The 23,580-nt window shown below is 32.5% G+C and overlaps 4 protein-coding genes across 5 annotated transcripts; 2 read left to right on the plus strand and 2 right to left on the minus strand.

Annotated features, from left to right (window-relative positions):
• Window positions 1-1,226: 1,226 nt before the first annotated feature.
• On the plus strand, window positions 1,227-6,096 carry LOC108917038. Its single transcript, XM_023454363.1, has 5 exons — window positions 1,227-1,311; window positions 1,479-1,683; window positions 1,742-1,806; window positions 1,863-2,274; window positions 5,041-6,096. The coding sequence occupies exons 1-5, from the start codon at window positions 1,253-1,255 to the stop codon at window positions 6,094-6,096; spliced, it is 1,797 nt and encodes a 598-aa protein (XP_023310131.1). The 5' UTR covers window positions 1,227-1,252.
• A 121-nt stretch (window positions 6,097-6,217) lies between these two features.
• On the minus strand, window positions 6,218-10,362 carry LOC108917053 (ATP-binding cassette sub-family B member 7, mitochondrial). Of its 2 annotated transcripts, XM_018723480.2 has the most exons (10): window positions 10,199-10,362; window positions 9,720-10,116; window positions 9,495-9,647; window positions 9,295-9,438; window positions 8,599-8,747; window positions 8,369-8,543; window positions 8,149-8,306; window positions 7,773-7,936; window positions 7,273-7,678; window positions 6,218-6,543 (listed from the first exon to the last, which is right to left on the minus strand). In XM_018723480.2, exons 1-10 carry the CDS (start codon window positions 10,346-10,348, stop codon window positions 6,316-6,318), a joined length of 2,124 nt encoding a protein of 707 aa, XP_018578996.1. In that variant the 5' UTR covers window positions 10,349-10,362; the 3' UTR covers window positions 6,218-6,315. The 2 variants fall into 2 exon arrangements, with proteins under 2 accessions (XP_018578996.1, XP_018578995.1); XM_018723479.2 differs by lacking the exon at window positions 10,199-10,362 and having other exon boundaries at window positions 9,720-10,131.
• A 771-nt stretch (window positions 10,363-11,133) lies between these two features.
• On the minus strand, window positions 11,134-14,791 carry LOC108917059 (SH3 domain-binding glutamic acid-rich protein homolog). The gene is made up of 3 exons (XM_018723489.2): window positions 14,625-14,791; window positions 14,353-14,556; window positions 11,134-11,612 (listed from the first exon to the last, which is right to left on the minus strand). The coding sequence occupies exons 1-3, from the start codon at window positions 14,667-14,669 to the stop codon at window positions 11,190-11,192; spliced, it is 672 nt and encodes a 223-aa protein (XP_018579005.1). The 5' UTR covers window positions 14,670-14,791; the 3' UTR covers window positions 11,134-11,189.
• Window positions 14,792-16,201: 1,410 nt separating this feature from the next.
• LOC108917050 (vacuolar protein sorting-associated protein VTA1 homolog) lies at window positions 16,202-20,941 on the plus strand. The gene is made up of 4 exons (XM_018723474.2): window positions 16,202-16,396; window positions 16,457-16,685; window positions 16,781-17,052; window positions 20,237-20,941. Exons 1-4 carry the CDS (start codon window positions 16,291-16,293, stop codon window positions 20,575-20,577), a joined length of 948 nt encoding a protein of 315 aa, XP_018578990.1. The 5' UTR covers window positions 16,202-16,290; the 3' UTR covers window positions 20,578-20,941.
• Window positions 20,942-23,580: the final 2,639 nt, after the last annotated feature.

Genomic DNA, 23,580 nt, shown 5'->3' on the forward strand with positions numbered 1-23,580 from the left:
GCTGCTGACACAATTAGGGGAATACCTGGGATTTGGGAAAATATTCGCCAAAATTGGGTGTGTCGGTACCATGCCTGCATCCGCACTAATTGGGATCAATTTTAACTTGTTCTCTAGAAATGGTAAGTTTTATTTCATTTTGTTCTATAGTTTGTTTAGTGCACGCAGTTGGCAACTACAGATGCTTACGATGTGGTTTTGTTTGCAAACTCTTGCAGTAACAACAATGCATTTAAGATAGTAAATACTATTAATTATTATAATAAGAAAATATCTGTTTTTTTTTAAATATCTATTTTTCTTAGTTTGCACTTTAGCACTGAAAAATTCCCCAAAAATTGAGAAGTATCTTTCTATCTTTCAAAGACGATTTGTTTACATGGCTGGTCTACAGCACGTAATTCATCGTACAGTACACGGACAAGACTGTTCCAGAGAAAATATTTTGATCCATAATCGAACTTTAATTTACGAAAAAAAAAGCAAAAATAGAATATTTTTGTATAAGACTTTTCTATTACAAATATCGTTAGGAAGCTGTAGTTTAATTTTTATAGATTCTACATACCACACCCTGTATAATAATAATAGGTCAACCTCTCCCCCACACAAATAATTGCGATTTAGGTAAAATGTATACTAGGTGTCTGGAGACAAATGAACCGTAGCAGAACGGTTTAGATCAACCCACCTTAATAGAGTTTTACTTCCTTAAAAACTTGTTAAATTTTCTTATTTTATTTCATGTTTTTAAGATAACTTTTTTTTACTACCTATTTAAAATATTCTAACGAAATTTGGTAGGTAGAAGAACATTTTTAAGATTATCAAGGAAAAAACATACTTATTTTTTATCTAAAACATGTCGCTAAGAGCACCTTAAAAATTTTTTTTTTGAAAGGCCAAATTTTTATAAGGAAGCAAAATTGTACCAAGGTAACTTTACCTAAATTGGTTTACTTTCATTAATGGAAGTTACTACCCTTGAAGTATGGCGAATTTATTTCCGGCCACCCTACATATGATTCTTTTGCTATTTGTCAAATAATTTGTTATTTCTACGGATACGATCTAGTCAAATATTTATAATTTTCTAGGTTTATGAACTTAGCAGGAGCTTGATTGTAGCCACGGCAACCACCAGTACACACACATACAAACATGACATTTCTGCATTGCAGTTTAATTGAATGACACATTTCATATTTTTTTATAATTAGATTAACTGTGGATACTAATTACTCAGAACACAATGACAAGTTGTAGTAGTTCAGTCTCAGTGCAAAGGTCTTCCAAGACAGAAGACCAACGGTACGTACAAAAATTACTTTCTTAGCCAAACAATGCAAACAATGTTCGAGAGTTTCTTTGTCTAAGAATATGTATTGTGAACTTTATATATAGCCAGGTTCGATTGGGTAGAATACAGCGTTACGTAAAGCTATTGTGTTTTTGCGATATAAATAGTGTTGTTTCAGGAGTAAAAGTTGCGACACAGCCTGTTCATCAAATTCAAGTTGTTTCTTCCAAAGAAGGAAGCCAATGAATCCCCTTATGTATCCTGTAAAACCTAATTATGCAAAAAGTTCAGGAAATACAGTCCGCCAAAGAGTTTTATCGGCAAAACTTCTAAAATTAAGATCTTTACAGAATCAGTTAAACGATGCCAACTTCCATTTGTCAGTAAGTAAAAAGAAGCAATAAGCTTTCCCTAAACTAAAATTATCTAAATTGATTTTAGGAACTCAGCAAAGAAAACCAAACCCTAAAAAATTTGCAAAAACGCCAAGACAAAGCTCTTTCCAAGTAAGTTATAAAATACCACATTCTTTAGTTAGCGTTTAAATTTTAAATCGTTGTAGATATGAAGGCATGAATGAAGATTTACCTCGTCTTCTTCATGCGCACGAAGAACAGACTCGTGTTTTATCCGAGAAAACCAAGTCCCTTCGGAAAAACGTCAGGGAACTGAACGACCTTCTGAAAACTAAAGAAGAAGAATTAGCAAGGGCCCAAGAAAAACTGAGCCACTTGGAAAAACTAAACAAAGACAAACACTTGATCGATAGAGAAAAACTGATGGACCAACTGGAGGATATGAAAATCAAACTGCAGAAATCGGACGAACAAGTTGCATTTTTGAACAGGAAGCTAATGCTGGAAAGTAAGGCGTCCAAACAGAGGCTGAATGCTGAAATGATGAAGCATAAGCAGTGTCAGAAGCAGTTAAATCAAGCCTTGATGGAAATCGATAGGTTGACAGGTGTTTTGGAGGTAAAAATAAATAATCTAGGCACCGCTAAAAACGTGCACCAGTTGATTTTCTTGAGAAGGGTTAATTTGGTTTGATGTCCTTTTTTATTATAGGCTTAGTGCCAGCTTTTAAATTCATCAATGGAAGGTGTGTCAAAATATACAAGGTGTTCCTAAATAAGTGTCGCAACGGAAAACTGTAAAACATTTTTTTCCTTTTCCATTTTTCTCTCCGGGCTTTCGATACACGGTGTCAAAACTTAACCCATTTGATTATTTCTCATGGGGTCACATGAAGAGCATTGTCTATGAAACCCATGTCAATACGGTCGAAGAATTGACAGCTAGGGTTGAAACCACAGCGGAACAAATTAGAAATACCCATCAAATTATGAACAACGTTCATAGAAACATATTCCGATGATGTAATGCGTGCATTCAAGCCAACGGATGTAATTTTGAATTTTTTTTTGTAAATTTTAGTCGCTAAAATGATAAAAATTATTTTTTTTTAAATTAAATTCCTATCTGTTGTTAAATTTCGTTAAAATTGTTAATTATTACTACCTATTTTTTGAATTAGAAAAGATTTTCGAAACAGCAAAATGTTTGTTTTTGTTCATAAAAAGTCATTTTTCTTGAAAACGGTTGACTTTAGAGCAATGAACTAAGAGAACTCTTTTTGTGTAAAATTGCAAGAGGTAACAACAAAAAAAAATTCAGTGACAATATGGGTACTTAGATTTCCTTTGTTATTGATTCTGTTTTTATCACTGATTTTTTATTGTTGTTGCAGTTATTAAGTTTTTTAATTTTTGCAATAAATTGATGTGGTTTCATGTAATTGTGTATGTCAATTATTAATACAGAAATAATAATTGTTCAAAAAAGATGGATTTTATAGAATGATTTAGTTCATTTTGACTATTGGTACACTCTATAGACTATTTCAAATATCAAATAAAGAAAACTTAGACTAATGCAAAAAATTAAAGGGTCAAATGAATTCCGAAATTTTTCTGTGCTTTTTGACGGACTCTTTTTAGGTTAAAAATGGTCGTATCGGGAATTAAAAAAAAGGGTTTTGAAGCTCTAAAATTCTAGTTTTTAGATCTTTCAGTCGAAATTTTTTAGGAGCTACGATTATCATGCAATTCTAAGAAATACCGCGATAAAAAAAATTTGCAATTTTTTTTTCCACGGACTTGGAAAAATTTTTTTCAGCTAAGCCATTGCATGGACCAGATAGCTTGTTTATTCAGCTTCAACTTCCTTTTTTTCAAATTTCGATACGACCATTTTTCATCGAAATATCAGACTTTTAATGGAAAAGGATCCTTTTGTCTTCAATAATCCATATCTCGGCGACAAACAGTCACACAGAGAATTGAAGAGCAATTTCGAAAACTGGAATAAATTTCCTATAACATGCCGCTGCAACTTTTCGGAAAAAATTTTTTTTTCATCTTTATATGAATTTTAAAAAACAGGAAAAAAAGGGTAGTTTATGGTTTTTAGAAAATTTACGGCTAAATTAGAAATATTCACGAAATGACTAATGTTAAGCATGACTTTTACAGTTCGATACACCCAGAAGAACCCTGTGAAGTTTCATCTCGGTCTAGCGAACCGTTTCTTTGTTTCAAACAGACAAACTTTTGAAAAAAATTAAAGAATTACGTTTTTTGAGCTTAAGCTTAAACACTTCATAACCATGAATAAAATGGTTAATAATAATTTTTTTGAGGTTTCCTTACATTTTCACCATAAATGTTTAAATTGAAGGAAAAAATAAATCGGGGTCAAAATCTGGTTTGGGTCATCAACTTAATTTTAATTTAATTAAAAGTTGATGAACAGAAGCATAGGACGAAAAAGCCGTATCGTACTGGAAACAATATTTGTTTTCTTCAATATCCGGAAGGTTTTCCAAAAAAATAAACTAACATTTTTTTCATAAATTTAAACGTTATTTGTGGAACAATGTGAGAAAACCTCAAAAAAAAATTATTTTTTTCCATTTTAATCATGATTATAGTGTTTTAGCTCAAAAAACATGAAATTTTTTTCAAAAATTTGACTGTTTGAAACAAAGAAATGGTTCGCTAGATCGAGATGAAACTTCACAAGAATTTGCAAATTTTTTTTTGTCGCGCTATTTCCTAGAATTGCATGATAACCGTAGCTTCTAAAAAATTTGGACAGAAAGATCTAAAAACTAGAAACTTAAGAGCTTCAAAATGCTTTTTTTTTTAATTCCCGATAGGACCATTTTTCACCTAAATACAGTCTGTTAAAAATTACGGAAAAATTTCGGAAATTCTTTTGACCCTTTAATTTTTTGCATTAGTGTATTCTTTTTTGCACCCTGTTCTGGAAGATTTTAAATAAAATTGAAATATCTGTCTGAAAATCAAGACCCTGATTGTCATTTCGACTATGGATATATACATTTTTATTACAGTATTTGAAAGGCATGAAAATGATTCTGCCAAAACAAATTTTAATTTGACTATTTATTTCAGTTAAAAAAAATTATCACTGATTGGTATTCTGGGGAACACATACCAGTAGTACCCCTAAAAAATTAACGCGACTGATCCACATTTAAAGTTACACCCCTTATTTTCTGAAAACTGAAATTTCAATAATAATTTCTATATTGACATTGTAACTTAGGATATAGCTCCAAAAAAAAATTATCAAAATCAGATTAGCTGCTCCTGAGAAAATCAACTTTGAAAGTAGTCCTTTTCTCCAGGTTTTATACTTTTCACAATTTTACAGACCAAAGACAACGTGATACAACCTCGGAAAAACAGATTTACACGTCTGGCCCAACGTCAGTCATTGTCAATGGTAACACTACCCACTCACCCGAACGGATTAGCAAGTTCGGATAAATTTTCTGCAATAAACGACTTGGAAGTGAATGGAAGCAAATCTGCAGTTACTGACATCAAACTGGAACCATTAAAATGTGTAAAATTGGACGATATTCCCCAAAAAAAATCAAACGGAATTTTAAATTTGCCTTCGGAAAACATAAAAAATAGGTTGTCGAATTCTTCGGCACACAGCAGAGGAAGTGTGGATTCGTTTTCCTTAAACGATATAAAAGAACAAAGTTCGGGATCAGAAGCATCTTTAGATCTCAGAGAGAATTTGACTGGAAGTAGCGAGGTAGAAAACAAACACCTTTTAGAACCTAAAATTAATTCTACCGGTAGCAGCGATGTAGAGATTAAATCGCACTGTACACACAAAACAGTTAAATCAGAATCTACAGAGAGCAGTAAACTTGAAAGAAACCGCCCAAGCTCGAGTACAAAATTAGAAAAACTCGCTTCACATTTGGACAACGTAATACAGAAGAGCATAGAAAACGGGAATGAGGAATTAGGCGCCAAATTGGGAGAAATTTCTGCGGATATCCTCACTAACGTGCGTGTTTGTAACGAAAGGCTTGAAGCACAAAAAGAAAGTCTCAAGAAATCCAACGAAGACACAGACACAATATTCGAAGCTTTCCAGAGGACAAGGAAACTAGAATCGAGGCTGAAAAATTCCCTTCTGAATTTCCAAGAGGGCGAAATGGGTTTTGTTAGTGAAATCTTATCAGAGGAAATTAAATTTCAGTTGCATTCGAAAGAAGATAAAGAGACAGACAAAAACGGCAATATAACTAAAAGGGAACCCCGGGTTAACTCTGAGGACAAGAAGAAACTTTTGGCTACACTGAAAGCTATTGATAACGGCGATAGTTTCAACAGTTTAGACGGTAGTCCGACACACAAGCAAACGAATCTAACGAAAGAAATTTTCAGCGACATGTTAAAATGATTAAAATTATTATATATTTACATATTACTACACCTACTTTTATATAACGTTTTATTTCCATAAAGTATATTTTAAATAATCAATGCATGATTTATACAATTTTGTACATAATAATTAAAATAAAGAATCTATACATTTTAAAATGTACAAATTACAAAATAAATTAATTTAGTAGGAGAAAATAAAATATTTACATTTATTCTTACACGGTACGTTTTATCACAGAGATCTGCTCTGCATCCTTTCCTGAGAATGGTTTTGTGTGTTCCACAGCTTCCAGTACAGACTATTCGGATTTTGCAATAGCGTAAAATGGGAGCCTTGTTCGCTAACCTTACCATTTTCAAGTACAAAAATTTCATCGGCGTCCATTATAGTGCTGAGGCGATGCGCGATGCATATGCTAGTGCGGCCATGGGTAGCATTTCTCAGCGCCTTTAGAATGTTCTGGAAAATAATAAACTATACTAAATAATAGTCGCAACAGAAAACTGTAAATTCCTCTTGAAAAGAGAAACATTTTTTCCCTCTTCCATTTTTCTCTCCGGGCTTTCGTTTTTGAGATACACGGTGTCAAAACTTTATTTTTTTAATTTTTTGCCAATATTTTAGGAACCGTTTGAACTACAGGACTGATCTTTTATACACACATTACCATTATTAATAGCTACTTTTTCGCCCCTTCTCGAATTCATTGAACGAGCCAGTGGTGGAAATTTTAAGGTATCGTAAGGGGTTTTCCCCGCTAACTTTTACGCCACTGGAAAAATTGACATTTGACAGCAAATTCTGTAGCGCCAATGAATTTTTCACAGAAAGAGTTCTCTTGGTTCATTGCTCTAAAGTCAACCGTTTTCAAGAAAAATTACTTTTTATGAACAAAAACAAACATTTTGCTAACGTTTCAAAAATCTTTTGTAATTTAAAATATAGGTAGTAATACATATTAACAATATTAACAAAATTCAGCAATAGATAGGATTTGAACTTTTTTTTATCAATTTGGTGAGTAAAACTTACAAAAACTTCAAAATTACGTTTGCAGACTAATGTATGTTCAAAAGCTGAGTCCTATAATTCAATAACGGTTCCTAAGATATTGACAAAAAACTAAAAAAAAAATTACAGTTTTGACACCGTGGGAAATTATTTTTGCAGTATACAAAAAAAACTTACATATTCCGTGATAGAATCCAGTGAGCTAGTCGCTTCATCAAAAATCAAAATGGGTGAATTTTTCAAAATGGCTCTGGCAATCGCCACCCTTTGCTTTTCGCCTCCGCTCAGCTTTAATCCCCTTTCGCCTACTTGGGTTTCGTAACCGTTAGGCCAAGTTACAATCGAATCGTGAATTTCAGCCATCTTAGCAGCTTGGATGATATCCTCCTCGCTTGCTCTAAGATCTCCGTAGTGTAAGTTATATTTGATAGTGTCGTGGAATAGTACGCTATCTTGAGGTACAATCGAAATCGACTTACGCAGGCTCTCAATATCGACCTCGCGGATATCTTGGTCACCTATATAGATTCTACCTCGAGTGGGTTCGTAGAACCTGTACAGCAGTCGGACTAATGTGGATTTGCTGAAAAGTGGAGTGAAAATTAATTTAAAACGCTTTGTTCTATTGTCTGGTCACGTTTCCAGAATAAAATTTGGATGATCCTGGATATACTTACCCAGATCCCGATCCGCCAACAATTGCGGTTTTCTTACCAGGTTTGATCGTTAGGTTTAGGTTTCTGAGAATCTCCTTGCCTGGTCCATATTCAAATGAGACATTTTCAAATTTAATGGTCGAGCTTTTTGCATCCACATGAAGATAAGGTGCATTCGAATTGCTCTTAAAAACAGATTTGATTTATTCATGTGTTCAATTGAACAATCAGCCAATATTCTGCTTTATTTTTGAAAAAGTTTTTACTATAGTGAATTATAGTCATTTTTTATTTAAAAAATATGAAAAATTAAAATTTAGCAAGCAATTTGTGTATGTTGCATGCATGTCTCACTTTAAATTATAATTATGGGCCACAAAGCATATCAAGTACATACTTTTACAGCACTATCCATTGTCATAAGCGTGAACATGGTCTGCATATCAATCAAAGCTTGTCGCACTTCTCTATAAACACTGCCTAAAAACCCTAACGGTATGGAAAGTTGGAAAAGTAAACCATTTACCATTACTAAATCGCCCACCGTCATATTACCTGGCAGAGAATAATAACCGTAATATTGACAAAAAAAAATAAATCCATTTATTAGTTTGTACCTTTAACAATTTCATTTGCTGCTAAAATCATAATCCCACTTAGCGCTGCACTAAAAATAGCGTTCTGACCAAAATTTAATAACGCCAAGCTAGAACTGGTTTTCAAACTGGCATCCTCATATTTTTTTAACACGCCGTCATACCTATCTGCCTCAAATTTTTCATTATTAAAGTACTAAAAAGGGAAATACATTAAAGAGATATGTGTAACAAGAGGTGATAGGACGTACCTTAACGGTTTCATAATTTATCAAAGAATCGATGGCTTTATTGCCTGCTTCATTTTCAGCCTGATTCATGTAAATTCTAAATTTAGTTCTCCACTGTGTGACAGTTAAAGTGTAAACAGCGTATATGCCGACACAACCCAACGAGATTCCTGAAATTTTAAAATAAGGCTAATATATTTTGCATTTAATATAATGCCGGTTAAAAAAAGTCTCAAAGTAATTTATGCCCGTTTTGGAAATTTTAGTTTTAATTTTTTTTTTTGTTTGTATAGCACAGAGTTGCATTCTATTTCAAATAAACGATGGAAGAGACATTATTGGAATTAGTGATATTATTCATATCAATACATATCTTTAGTCTTTAGTATTTAAGTACATACTTCAATATGCTACAAAAAGATAAATGATCAAATTCATGCAGAGTCATGGAAGCAGTACATTATTAGCTGTACATAATAACATTGATTTTGTCCAAACGCATGCACTAACAAAAAATTTAAACGAGTAAATAAAAGATAAATTGGTGAGGGAGAAATAATTAGTAATAATTCACTGTTTATCTGAGATAAGCACAATAATCAATAATTATTAAATATTCAAAGGTCGGCAACTAAGTGATAGGGTTATCAGAATTTATCTATGACACGTCTAGGGGTATGACAATTCAAAGAGCGGTGTTAATACTATGTGACTTACCTGCAAATGCAGCGCCACATTTAATGCCCAATATCGAGGAAACTAAGGCTAATTCGAAAATAGTCGGAACCACATTAAATACCATCGCCGATAATACAAAATTAATTCCTCGAGAACCTCGGTCTATGGTTTTGGAAAGAGCACCTGAAAATTTTAAAATATATTAAAATTCATTAAATACTAACTAAATTATACATTACCTGTTTGTCTTTGTAAATGGAATGCTAAATCTAAATTATGTAAATGTAGGAAGACATTTTTCGCAATTTTTCTGATTGAATGTTGGGCGACCTTTGCAAATACCGCATTTCTTAATTCGTTAAAACCCGCAGCACTGGCTCTTGCTATACCATCTGGAATTAAAAACTTATTTACCTGTGTCTTATAATGTATTATTATAATTTTCTATTTTTATTATCACTTACATCCGAGTAACAAACTTGTAGCAATAGTGGCTGCTGTCTGTGGAGCTGTATCCATATTTAATGCTGCTCCTGCATTAAGATAATCGACAGCATATTTAAATATAAATGGCACGGTTACACTTAATACTTTGGCTCCCACCAAAAGAGACACAGCTAGTTTGACTCGATCTCTTACAGATTTATCATCCTTTGGCCAAATGTACTGCAACATCGCTTGTATCATTTCTACTCCCGTTACAGGTGGTCTCCCTTGTAAAGGGACAGCTTCTCGTGACAATGCTGATGCCCCTGGATGAAAACATCCTCGAGCAGGTTGGCTTTTTGGTATAATTGATGGTATTTTATTTGATAAGACAGCTAGAATGCCTCCACCTGATTTGATTTTATCTGGTTGCACCTGTTTGTGTTTAGTGCTGGACTAAAATTGTAGGAAACTTAAGTTCGCTGCAAAATAACCTATAAAATTACGTAAAACTTACTTTTTGCAACTGGTACACTACAGGATAATACTGATTTGTCGGTTTTCTTTTCGTATAGAGACAAGTGAAGGTTCTTCGACTAAAAGAATTTTTTAAATGCACGTTTATTAATTTCACGTTACTTTTACTTAAATTTATGACAGCAGCCATTCTTGCGCAGAAGACCTACCCGCGTTGTGAGGGATTTGAACTACCGATTTTTGTAGCTATTATAGGCAATGACTTAATGACTATATGCTTATAGCATATACTACTGCTCTAAGACTATATGCGAAATACCTACTTTCCAGATATGATAAGAAGTAATTGCAAACTCACGCATTGCTGGTCCATTAGTTTTTGTATAATTTTTTGTAAATCTCCCGCCACTCCACATTTAAAAAAAAATCTACTTAGCTTTATTGTTAGTTTCCACTTATGCTAAAAAATTATGAGATCACAAGTAAATAAAACGACAACTTGATATGATAATATATTTTGAATAATCAATAAAGAAATATATATTTACAAAATCCAAAATAACTTTTAACAGTAACATATAAAACATGTAACGATGTTTTTTAAGCTATTAGGACCATAACCACTGAAAAATATTTTAGATAGCATAATACTTAATAAAATGATTATGTAATGTTTGCATAAAGGAAACAAAATAAGGCGAAAGTAATAAATATTATGGTGAAAACACCAAATATTCCACGATTTCTTACAAAGATTTTACCAAACACAATTAAAATGATTAGACATAAACAAAAATATGATCGATTTAAAGCTTCACAGAAATTAAAAGGTTTTTTTCTTTGGAAAAGATTACTTATTAAATATATATAAACCTTAACGTAAAACTAATTTTAATGGAATTTACAAATGAATGATGTATATTTAATAAATGTAAAACTTTATGAAAATATGTGGATTTTGGTGTCTCATATATATGTCTTATAGTTTTATGATAGTTCAGTGCAAATAATAAATATGTCTTGTAAAAAAATTATGCTTCATCAGCCTTTTCATCCTCAGTTTTGGAGTTTTCTTCGTTTTCTGCCTTGTCGCCTGCTCCTTCAGCAGTATTTTCCTCACTTTTTGCTTCTGTTGTATCTTCGGTTTCGTTCTTCGATTCTACACTTACTTCAGTATCTTCGTTTTCCTTTGGTTCTTCTTCGCCTTTCACTTCGGCATCATTTGATTTTTCTTCAGACTCTGTTTTCTCTTGTTCGTTAGGCACTTCGTTTTCTTTTATTTCACCCTCTTCTTTTGTTTCTACTTCAGATTTTGTTTCATCAGGCGTTACTTCACCATTCTTTAACTGAATTTCGGCGTTAGATGTGAGATTCACATCTGAATCCGTAGATTCTAATTTGAGGAATTTCTCCATTTCATCAATTTCGTTTGCCATGTCGAACTGGTCATAATCCTAACAACAAGTAATATATTAATAACTATTTGGCATCACATTGTTAACTCCTAATTTTCGTAAAAATTTTACCTTTTTTTTTCATTAGTTATCATAAGTATTACTGCATGAAGCATTGGTTATATTGTTTGTAATGTAATTAAATGCAACAGGATTTCCTCAATGATAGGAAAAAACTGACAAAAAAACAGTACATAAATATTGACACGGATGGCAAACCGTTATTTACAGCTGCTAATGTCAGGCGTAGAAATAGTTTGCGAATTTTCAAGGTTGAAGCATCAGAAATATTTTACTTCAAATATAGAACCCAAATTTTTATATTGCAAAATTTCATAACTGATAATATTGTTTCCAACTGTTTGCAGTGTTAAAATACTAAACATACATTATTTCATTGTACTTTGACTTTTGATAGTTTTGTGTGTAAAAAAAGTAATGCAATATAATAATATTTGAGGAGCTCGTGTGCAAAACCAGATATATCCATTTTTTTCACAAAATCGTTTTTAGTTGGTTTCTGATTGTATGTCGTGAGATCTATCAGTACCTGTATTTATTTGCGACCAGAACGAGGTATATCCTATTCAAATCATCAAGCAAAGTTTAGGATTTGGAGCAAAACCGGTTATATCCAAATTTTGCTAATAAAAACGATTATATGTGTGAACAAGTCTGTGCGAATCGGTGTATTTTATTTCTTTAAAAATTCAGTCATCACATGAAAGAAAATTACATAGAAATTTATTCAGAAGTAGGTTCTGTAAAAACACTTGGTTCTGACTGACAAATGTATGATGTCAAATAATTGGAAAAGATGTTTAAAAAAGTAAAGGAAATTTCCGATTGCAAAAATATCGTCTTGAAAAAAATTCATGAATAAAAATAATGAAACTACTATTAAAATATTGATGTTTGAATGTTATCAGTTCACTTCTGGTATTACAACTTGGCAATAGCTTATCAAGAAGGGAAAATCTGAAAGCAATATACAGCTAAATAGATTACCATTAGGTAATTCTATACCAGATAAAAAGAAAAAAAATTGAGGCATTTGTTTGATGAAGGAGCACTTTGGAGAAGAGTGGCAAAATAGGGAAGACCTTTTGTGGTATAAAAACTTGTTAGTCAGTATCAGAGAAAGAAACTAAGACTTTTTAGAAAATAGCGAAACCCAAGAAGATGAAAACGAGATATATGACTGACAAGAGGAAACTGCAATACATGTTTAATTTGTTTTGTATATTTTGTTAATATATTTAACTTTTGTTTGTTTTGAAAGAAATAAAATGATTTTATTTTGAAAATGGTTCTCATTTGGGTGCAAAACTGGATACTTATATTCAATTTATTGTGGCCAATAACGCCAAATTGTTGACTAAAAAAATTTTTTTTAAATTACGTGTCAGTTGGTATAACCCATTAAAGTAAGTAATTTCCTTTTAAACAGCATTTTTTCTCTTGAAAACTTTCCAAAAGTGGATATATCCGGTTTTGCACCCGTCCTTATTTGTTCAAAGTAACTTCAAATTTAGCCTTACTACCAATTCTATAATTCCAAGAGAAATAAATAATTGGCTGTTGTAGGTACTCCTAATTTAGCAACATAATAAGATATGACTGAAACTAAAATTTAATAAAAATTCTTTACTCTAAATATTTCAGTAAAAACACCATCATTAACCTCTTTTTAAAATTATATAAAAGAATTTCAATGAAATATGGATAAATAAAAGTCATTATATTTACATAAGTATTCTACAAAACAATATTCATATAAGTATCTTTTATATAAAACATTTCTCATATTTCAGGTTTTTTTGAAGTTAAAAGAGGAAAAACAATTTATAATGAATTTTCTTATAAAAATATGTCAGTTTTTTCATTTTTTAAAGTGAATAATAATTTTGTTAAAGTTATTTATTTGCAGCATATCATTTGTTTTTTATTTTTGGGTATTTTGCCAACTGCGAAAAAAGGAAAAAAAATTGTGAAATATACAGGGAAATATACCCTTGTAACAAAATAATAATATTAACCGACTGATATCTAATTTATTCACATAAAAACCAGTAATCACATAATATTTTTATATCTTAATACGTAGGTACTTAAAAAGTGATTAATAGTGAAAAAATTGCTTTTATATAGATTTTTATTATGCTCATTCTTTATATGATGTATCAATTTTTAATCCTATAATCTGAAGATACATTTTTAGGAAATCTGTTTACTTCACCGCAGATTGAAATACCCAAATACAATATGAATCAACAATAATTATTTAATATACTAAATAAACAGTACTTTTAATTTTTGTATTAATCTAATAATAATAAAGGTTATAATGATGGACTTTAATGAAATTCATTGTATAGCATTAATTGAATACATAAATATACATACACCTTTTATGCAAATTTTTACAAAATTTAATTAATATACATATGATTAAACTTAGAGTAAGTGTACATAAGGCGTTAATTAAAAATAGGTTTTATTAAACATGGGAAATGGGCTATGTCTAACCATAATTTCTAAAACTTGTAAAAGTCTAATCTGTCTTATTATAAACAAATGTAGTCGCAACTCGATACATGGGCCTGTATGTCTCATACTTTATAATTTCTATAAACACATTTGTGAGTAAATGGTCCAGGTGACTCATTCATACAAATCCTTGACAAAATTTACCAACACAACATTAAATTCTCAACAATAAAATTAATTGATTACTTACCCCGCAGTAATCATCATCATTGAAGATTTGTGGAGGTAAGGGATGCCTAGGGCTTGGGTCACTGATAGTAGCTCCCAATGATGTACACTTATTCTGCATGAAATCTTTAACCTCTTCGGCGCCGGGCTCGGCAATATCTATCACTTCGTATTTTACATTTTTCGAATCTAATATTAACAATACCCTTTGCTGGCGTTTCTTCACCTGCCGAAAATAACAGGTGTATTAAATAATTATGAACGTCACAAGAATAATTTTTTTAGTTTACATACCTCTTTGTTACCAGAAATGCCGCTAATGTATACTTTAATAACCATTTCGACGGTTACTCTTTAAGATTTTATTACTAAAATCATAAAAATATACCTATTATAATAATACCCTTTTGACAGATTTGGCAGTGTGGCGCCACTCCTTTCTTCTTTTTTAAGTATAGCTGTAGCGTAACTTGGCTTGTACTTCAAAAGTCCAGACGCAAACCAGAAATAATTTTTTATCTTGGTCTATGATAGAAAAAAATTCAATTATACGACGGCGCCTCGCCCTCAAGATCACTTTGATTGAACTATGTAGTACCGCTTTAGGTGCTAGTTGATCACACATTTTATAGAAAGGAACGCTACTATTGCCGTTCCGTTCTGTATTACTAATACTCCGTGCTGTAACTATCTTCATTACGCTTTTGTGTGCTAGAAGATCACGTCGTGTTTGTTATAACTAGACTAATTTGTTTTGTTTTAGGAAAATAAAATAGGATTAACAATGGGAAAGTCAAAAAGGAAAAGAAGCTTATCACGATCACCGTCTCCAGGGTGTTCTAGTCGTGGAAAAACCCTTCAATTGGAAAAAAGGCTAAAAGCGTTGGAACGACGCTTTAGACGCCATAGTGAATCCAGATCATCCAAATCCCCAACGTCAAAAAGGTCAAAACATTACGACAGAGGAAGCTTAAATTCAAGGGGTGATCGAAACTCAAGGCAAATGCCAAGAAACTCGACACCGGTTCGAAGTCCCAGAGACTCGACATCCTTTGGCCAAGAAGGTTTTACCCCTTCTTTAACATTACAAGATGGCTCGGAAGGTTTTACCCCTTCTGTAATATCTGCCAGAAGTATTNTGAAAAAGTAATGCGATAGTTCTTTCTTATATTGGAATTTAATTAGAAAATATACGCGACAGAGCGTGATACGAGATTCAATATATGAAACGGGAATGAGTGAGGAAGTACAAATTGTACTTGTACATCCGCACTGAATACGATTCCCTGATGCGGATCTTTTGATGCGGATCTTTATGTTGATACATTTCGCATCATGCGGATCATTAAAAAGATCCGTATTGCCCATCTCTAAGCTGTAGCGTAACTTGGCTTGTACTTCAAAAGTCCAGACGCAAACCAGAAATAATTTTTTATCTTGGTCTATGATAGAAAAAAATTAAAGATTTCAAGAATTATATTTGTTCTGTTTTTTATATGAAATGATAAATTTGCAGTAAAACTACGTGTGAATGTTTAAAACAAATATAATAGAAATTGTTTACTAGCGTCATCTACATTTTAGAGCTTGTTCTGTTCTATATTTGGTGTCGGTGCATACCATGAATTTTGTCAGATATTTTCTTTTTTTGAAATATTATTTTTCTTGTAATAACTTCTACAGTAAATTTTCTGTTCAAAGTAGATATGAAAATCTATTTTGTACTGATTTTTATTTAAATTTTGGTAACTTTACTGTTTTGGAAGAAGAAGAAAGTAAGACGTATTTTCTGTTTTGTGCATCTGCGCATTATGACTACAGAATTTTCATGTTTATTGCTTTGGTGAGTCAGATGACAGTTTAAAATAGCTTGTTTTTTTTTAATTGAATTTGTTAAGAATAAACTATTCTAGGATATAAATAATATACAGAATAAACAGTACACATTAGATATTTCAAAATGGTTGTGAAATTACCGCCTATACCGCCAGAAGTAAAACCGGTGGCTCATTTACTAAAATTAGCAGATGAACATGATGACAGAAATATTGTTGTTGCTTATTGGGGTAATTTTTTTTGTGACATGATTTTTGATACAAATTTATACATTCTTCTTACATCTACAGCACGTATGTCCGCTTGCCTTCTTGCCTTACGTATAGTCCCAGGAAAGAAATCTCCAGAGACTGCTGACCTAATTCGTGCTCTCCTGGACTGGTTGGAACAAACAAAAAAACAGCATCAAGATAATGACGGAATTACAAGTGAAACCACAGCTCAAGCCTTAATCGAAGAATATGCTCTGGCTTTGTTTGAACATGCTGATGAACAAGATAAAGCCGCCATTTTCAATAAGTATTTATAACTTTTATCTAATATTTTCAGTCATTTACTATATTATATTACCCCAACTGTTTGACAGTTGTATTGATTTGTTTTTTCTTTTGTAGGAACACAGTAAAGACTTTTTACACTTCCGGTATGTTGATGGATGTTCTGGATCAGTTTGGTACACTTCCGGATGATATTAGGGAAAAACGTAAATATGCCAAGTGGAAGGCTGCCTACATTCACAACTGTTTAAAAGCTGGAGAAATTCCTTTACCTGGTCCTCCTAAGAGTGCTAATGATCCGGGCAACATCGTTCACAATAGTCAACTTTCCGAAGAAGAGCTCTCAACTTATACTAAATTTACGGGACCTATTCCTCTAACTCCAGAAGGTAATGCAATTCAGTTAACTAAACCTGTTTTATTTAACTTTTTTTTCAATAAGTCGATTAATTAATAGGTTTATGATTGGCTAGCAACCTTATATTGGTAAAAATGTAAAACAAATTTAAATGGTGGTAAATTTGCTAACTTTAATAAATTAACCAAGAAATTGGAGACAATATAATCGATTTTAGATTATTGGTCAATGTTTTTAAAATAGATTGATAGACTTAAAACTGGCTATGTCAATCTATATCACGTTTATGTTGTCGCCTTATCTGTAAATAGTGAGGTCTCATAATATACAGTTGTCGTTGTTTTATAAGCCATAAATAGTTTAGGCGCTTTAAACAGATAGCACTATAAGAGCATTGCATCAAAAATACTCTCGCTAATTTTGATGTTGACAATGAAATCTTTATAAAGACGTATAAATAAAAACCTCTAAACTTTTATCACAGTGGCGGCAATTTTTTCCCTGATGAGGCACCTGTACCTTTCATTCTAATTTTTATATGCATATACATTTAACACGTTGACTGCCACCGGCCATTAGTCAATTCCGACTCCGGACGCCACAGTCTATAAACTATTTTATACAAGAGGAAAGAGTGAAATTATGATTTTTTCATACTTTTTGTGACAAAATGATGTTCATATTTGCAAAATAACATCGTACGAATTATGCTGCGTATTGTCTCACTGCACACTAGCTTTCATTCAGTTTTATGAGGCGAAAGGACAGCATACAAAACAAATCGTGTTACGAAAACGAAATATAACAAAGAGAAATTAGAAAATATGTGAATACAGATGAATCAGATTGGGAAGACTTTTTAGCGGACTGTTCAGATATTGACAAAACTTACGAGCCGTTCGATACAAGTTTACAAGAAACTGATCCTGAACAAAATGTACTCGAAGAAAATGAAGAAAACATTCAACGGCAAAGTAAAAGTACTGAGCAAATCATTTCTTGGTGTCAATATTCAGCAAGAACCACTTGAATTTGATTTTGTAGAGAATTATGGCTTGCAATTCGACTCCCAAAATTTGACCATTTTGTTGACCTTTTTTTCACAGAGGAATTTTTAAATAGGAAAAAGGGGGCCAATGAGAAGGTATTCACGATTAACACGTTGGAAAGATGTTGACGGTGCAGAAATGAAAATTATTCTTGGTTTGTTACTGCATATGGGGCCTTGCACACTTCCACGTATTGAACATCATTGGAGAACAGACATTCTATACAAAATGTCATGTTGGAGTTCAAATATGAGCCGTAACAGATTTCAGTTGATTTTACGTTTCCTACATTTTTCTGATAAGTCTAGATAGCAACGACAGACTCTATTAAATAAGGCCAGTGTTCAGTGTTAAATCACTTCAATAAACAATGCGTGAGAAAAATAACAAAAATTTCGCTTCATTTTCAGTGAATTGTTTTCGAATAAAAACTATTTTATTTCTATCCTTCCAAATTATTTAAATCGTAGTGTAACACACCACATTATTTTTCTTGCTTGCATTAGTTTCTCCGTTTTTTAGTCTCTACATTATACAGGGTATCTCAAAAGTATGGAAACCCCAGAATAACTCGGAAGTAAAGGGCTATACAGAAAAACGTTTCATACAAAAGTTTCAGGATTTTTTCCGGTCTATTCAATGATGACCTTTTTGATTTTTTCAAATGAGAACCCCTACTTTTTATCACGCCATTGGAAAGAGCAGACAATTTTACGTCCGAATATGGCTTTGACCATGACCTTGAGATCATGGTTATTTCAAGGTAGGGATCAATCTTTGTGAGAGTAACCCATAATTTTGCATCTGAATATGACTTCGTGACCATTATTTTTTTGGATCACTTCAGACCACTTTTGTATGAAATGTTTTTCCGTATATCCCTTTCCTTCCGAGTCCAGGCGATATCTATCAAAAATCTTATTTGACCTTAAAATGACCTTTACCGTGGTCTCAAGGTCATGGTCAAAGTCATATTCGGACGTAAAATTTTCCGCTCTTTTCAATGGCGTGATAAAAAGTAAGGGTTCCTATTTGGAAAAATGACCTTGACCTTGGAATGACCTTCAAGGCCAAGGTCAAATTCAAGGTAGTCATTGAATAGCCCGTAAAAAATCCTGAAACTTTTGTATGAAACGTTTTTTCATACAGCCCTTTACTTCCGAGTTATTCTGGGGTTTCCATACTTTTGGGATATCCTGTACATTTTTTCTTTATTAAACACTTTTCTCTTCAGGATTATGATAGAAAGTATATAATACATATATGTAATATAACTGTATGCATAGATAAGTCGTAATTTGTTACAAACGTACTAACTGGTGTCAACAGAGTGGATGCCGGCGGGGCGGTTGGTTTTAAAGCCTTATATTACTATTGGTCGTTATAATCGATAGATTCTATGGTAAATGTATATAAAAACACGTTGCTAAATCCGAAATGTCGTTGTAAACGGTGTCGTAGTAAATGATATTTTTAATATGGTATTTCTATAGGATTTAATCGAGGCTTCCAAATTCCACCGTTACATCCAATATGTCATATACAGCAATGTTATAACCAATTTTCACTGTACTGCCATGACCGCCAATGAATTTTTTTTAAAGAAATTGAATTTTATGTCCACAATAGTTGTTTTCATCCCCGTAAGAGGGTGATGAAGAAGGTGGTTTAGAATGGTATTCTTTGTACCGTCTGATTTAAGTTGCTCAACAAAAAATATATTTTACAAACTGGTTTATAAATAATTCTTTGTGTAATTATAAATTCTTTTTTCACCTCCATATAGGGGTTGTTTTGACTGTGTTCCTGTCTTTTTCGGGAAAAATAAATAGCATATTCGTATTCAGCACCCCAAAAATTAGAATAAAAATACTGGTTTCACATTTTTCCTTTGATGGTCCAAAATTGCCTTTACGGGATATTCTCCAACAAGAGTATGACATTTTTAAAGAGTAGGTTACACAGTTGCTTTAGTTTGGCATAAGTTGTTATAAGTCTATCATGATTTGCAGTTTGCTGTTGTTATGATTAATTGTTGCTTCAAAATTTGGCCATTGCAATTGCTGTATATCGATATTTAGACTGGAAAAGGATACATCCTGTTGCTTTTATCAAATTGCTGACTGTTGTTATTAATTTTTCTAGAAATTAGCAAATTGTTTGCAGATAAACCACAGTTTCCCAACACTCCACCGCAGGACAACTTCGGCTTAAACCTACCTAAGCCAGATGACAATTTCACTCACGCACCGGCATCTTCACCGGTTACACCCCTTATACCACAACAACCGGTACCATCCACTCCCATAGTACCCCCACAACCTTCGACTACCTTGCTGCCGGCTCCGGGCAACGGGGAACAGGTGTCCATCACTCCTGAGCAGATCCAGAAGGCGCAGAAGTTCTGCAAATTTGCTACTTCGGCCTTGAATTACGACGACGTGAAAAGCGCCATCGAAAATCTCCACAAGGCCTTGAATTTGTTGCAGCTAGGTAGGGAAGAGTAAAAAGAATAAATGTCTACTTTTTATAACGTTTGTTTTTATTTTTTAAGTTTTAAATTAGTTTGTATTTCATGCGGAATAGGAGAGAGATGTTTGTGGTACTATTCTGTGATTAACGATATGCTTTAATTCCATTTGAAGTTTCATGTACCTAAACTGTAACCTTAAGTAGTTAAATTAGAAAATATATTCGTTTCGATTAATAGTATCAAAGTACTTCATGCCTTTTCCATTAGAATTATCTTTCCGATGTTAGCCGGCTGGCACGTTTGTTTAATTTCGATTTCCATAAGGATGTAAATAAGAATATTGGTGATGTATAGTTTTATATCTGTTCAGTGTTTCAAATAAAAGCTTATATATTGAATGTGTTTCTTTATTTCATATTTCAGGTGTATAATAAAAGGCTGTCTATTAGCAGTCTAAAATAATTATGACTAAGATTATTTTGAAAATAAATGAGGCTGGAAAATTTAATTTTTTATTGGGCGAGTTCCAATTCTGTCCTTTATCTTTCAAGATATAAAAGAAACAATAAAATATGAAAATATGATAAAATGAAAATTTTGTGTTGTGTAAATTATAAAAAAAAACATTTTTAAATGTTCAAATTGAATGTTTCTCTGCAATTATAGTGATGTAAAGCGTTTGATGTGTGAGTACGCCCAGTATATGTAAAAGAGATATCCTGACGTTCGGCCACCGGTTTTTGTTGAATATTTTTACCCCAGGTAGAAGTCGAGTACCTACATTCCCTTTTCCTTTTGACTTCGACATGAAGAAATATCAATTACAGTCACTTGAAAAGGGCCCCACCAATGTGTCTGTCCCTAATAATAAGAGCGATATAGATGGTTTAAACAGTGTTCCACAAGCTTAATTCGTTAGATACAGCATTGGTTACCTAGCAAATGACAATAATTTCTGTATCAGGCATGTGATCAGGTTAGGTTTATGTCACATTATTTTGTGCATATCTTCCTTTCTATGAAAATAAATCAACCAAAGCTCATACTCATTCAAATGTAAAAAGCCTAGGGAGTTCCATTTAAAAAATAATACGTTGCTTCTACCATCTATAATTGCAGTTTCTTTTAGTTATCTGGCTTTTAAAATCTAAAAACAAATTTGAACATTTGAAATTTGAACTACAGTTGCTTTATCCTGTAATTTGAACTACTCAGAATTTAATTAGGTACTACCGCCATCTATCTGTGAATGCTGTGAATAGTGCAGTGTGGCATTTGTAAATTACTGTAATTTTGCGTATTTCGTCAGGAAGTAAATTAGATAGATTTTCTATATAGCTAATAGAAGAGATAGATAGGCAACTCCCATTACACCACTTGATGCCCCATGTAGGGCGCCCTCTGACGAGAAGTCCGCCCGAGTTTGAGACATAGGGGAGATAGGGGTCACAATGTGTTATTGGGGGAGATATGTGTATATATAAATAATTTATATTATTATGAATTTTTTCAATTGGAAAACAAGTTCACAGCTTGGATCAGAATAAAATAACTCTTTAGTCCACAGTTTTTACTGTCAACGTTTCAGTGAGTATTTGTCACCTTCCTCATGGCTACAATACATAGTAGAAATATTTATATAAACATATTTCCACTACCTATGTATTTTTAGCCCTCAGATAGATTTGAAACAGTCACCGAAACATTGGCAAGAAAAACTGTAAAATAAAAGTCATTTTATTCTGGTCCAATCATCTGTAAACTTGTTTTCCTAGATGTTAACACTAAATAATTATTTTATTTTAAAGTTTAAAGATCAAAACAATATATATTAATCTGTTATCAGTAAATAAACAAAGCACCTACAAAAAGAAGTCACCAATTTATATTTTCAGTTAATTTTTATAAGGAATTTTACTTGTTATGCCTTTCATACATATAAAAAAAGTCATGAAAAGTCCAATTAATAAAGTAATATGAGTTTATTTAGTTGATCATATAAGTAGAATTACAAATTAACATGTAGAAAAAAGTATGAAACAAGATCAGTTATCTCTATAAAATGTGAAATTTATGAATACAGTAACATATCAATTCTGTTATCGTAATAGGCCTTGTTCGGAGAACGATTCCGTACTACAGGATATTTTCTGTCTCTCGGACTGGTGTGAATAGACTTCGGATCCTAATTCAATTCACACCAATCCGAGAGGCAGAAAAGTCAGGGACTAGTATGGGACTACTCCATCAACAAGGCTAATACACACCGGGTCGCCGGATCTTTTCCATTCGCCATCAAGCATAAGTGTATGAATATTAAAAAACGAGTTCAGTTAAAGTCACTATAAGTAGATGTTCAAGAATTTTACTACTAGACAATATCCAAGCTCTGATAATAAGTTATTAAGATAAAAATGTTTAGGCACTGTTAAAATATTGCAAAAAGGAAGGTAAAATTAAAACATGGTGAGGACGTAATGGAAATGATTAAACGGCATAACTTTATTCGCATTACTTATACATAAATACTGACCTCAAAACAAATTATAGTATAAGTGATAGGGAAAGATAAAACACCTGTAAAAGAATCATTTAGTTTCCCCTATTTTTTTTCGTGTTTGCGAATAATCAAAGGCAGCTTTATACACTACATCTAAAATTTTATGTCTTGTATCCAATTTCGTTAATTCCCGAAATAAAATTTGGAGTACAATATTTAAGTTTATTGGGGACACTGTTGGCAAATTCTTTTGCCACACATAAATCATGCCATTGATAAGTTTATTTGTGCAAGGATTTGAAAATTCCGCCAAACTCATAGACTATAAACAGAACAGGGAAAAAATATTCTTCTTTTCAATATGATCGACCTCTTCAAAGTCATGGTTCTTTATCCCCCCCGCCCGCTAACCTTTTCTGTTTCAGAGACAGCCAGGATCAAGAAACGAAGACAACGACACACACACATACACACCCCCCATACCCTCCTTACCCCTTCCCTCCCGCGCTAGCCTAAGGGCCACCTTAGCAAAACGCA

The sequence above is a fragment of the Anoplophora glabripennis genome, unplaced genomic scaffold (genome assembly GCF_000390285.2).
Source record: "Anoplophora glabripennis isolate ALB-LARVAE unplaced genomic scaffold, Agla_2.0 scaffold69, whole genome shotgun sequence".
Taxonomy (NCBI): Eukaryota; Metazoa; Arthropoda; class Insecta; order Coleoptera; family Cerambycidae; genus Anoplophora; species Anoplophora glabripennis.

Bases quoted from the DNA above. Each gene is read 5' to 3' on its own strand.
- LOC108917050 (XM_018723474.2), top strand. From the start codon at position 16,291: ATGGTTGTGAAATTACCGCCTATACCGCCAGAAGTAAAACCGGTGGCT. The intron at 16,686-16,780 runs GTATTTATAACT...TTTCTTTTGTAG, and splicing joins AAAGCCGCCATTTTCAATAA to GAACACAGTAAAGACTTTTT. The intron at 17,053-20,236 runs GTAATGCAATTC...AATTGTTTGCAG, and splicing joins TATTCCTCTAACTCCAGAAG to ATAAACCACAGTTTCCCAAC.
- LOC108917038 (XM_023454363.1), top strand. From the start codon at position 1,253: ATGACAAGTTGTAGTAGTTCAGTCTCAGTGCAAAGGTCTTCCAAGACA. The intron at 1,312-1,478 runs GTACGTACAAAA...GTGTTGTTTCAG, and splicing joins TCCAAGACAGAAGACCAACG to GAGTAAAAGTTGCGACACAG. The intron at 1,807-1,862 runs GTAAGTTATAAA...AAATCGTTGTAG, and splicing joins CAAGACAAAGCTCTTTCCAA to ATATGAAGGCATGAATGAAG.
- LOC108917053 (XM_018723480.2), bottom strand. From the start codon at position 10,348: ATGGCTGCTGTCATAAATTTAAGTAAAAGTAACGTGAAATTAATAAAC. The intron at 9,648-9,719 runs GTAAGTGATAAT...TTTTAATTCCAG, and splicing joins TACAAGTTTGTTACTCGGAT to ATGGTATAGCAAGAGCCAGT. The intron at 7,937-8,148 runs GTATGTACTTGA...TCTGTTTTTAAG, and splicing joins CAATGGATAGTGCTGTAAAA to AGCAATTCGAATGCACCTTA.
- LOC108917059 (XM_018723489.2), bottom strand. From the start codon at position 14,669: ATGGTTATTAAAGTATACATTAGCGGCATTTCTGGTAACAAAGAG. The intron at 14,557-14,624 runs GTATGTAAACTA...TATTTTCGGCAG, and splicing joins GCATTTCTGGTAACAAAGAG to GTGAAGAAACGCCAGCAAAG. The intron at 11,613-14,352 runs GTAAGTAATCAA...ACTTGTTGTTAG, and splicing joins ATGATGATGATTACTGCGGG to GATTATGACCAGTTCGACAT.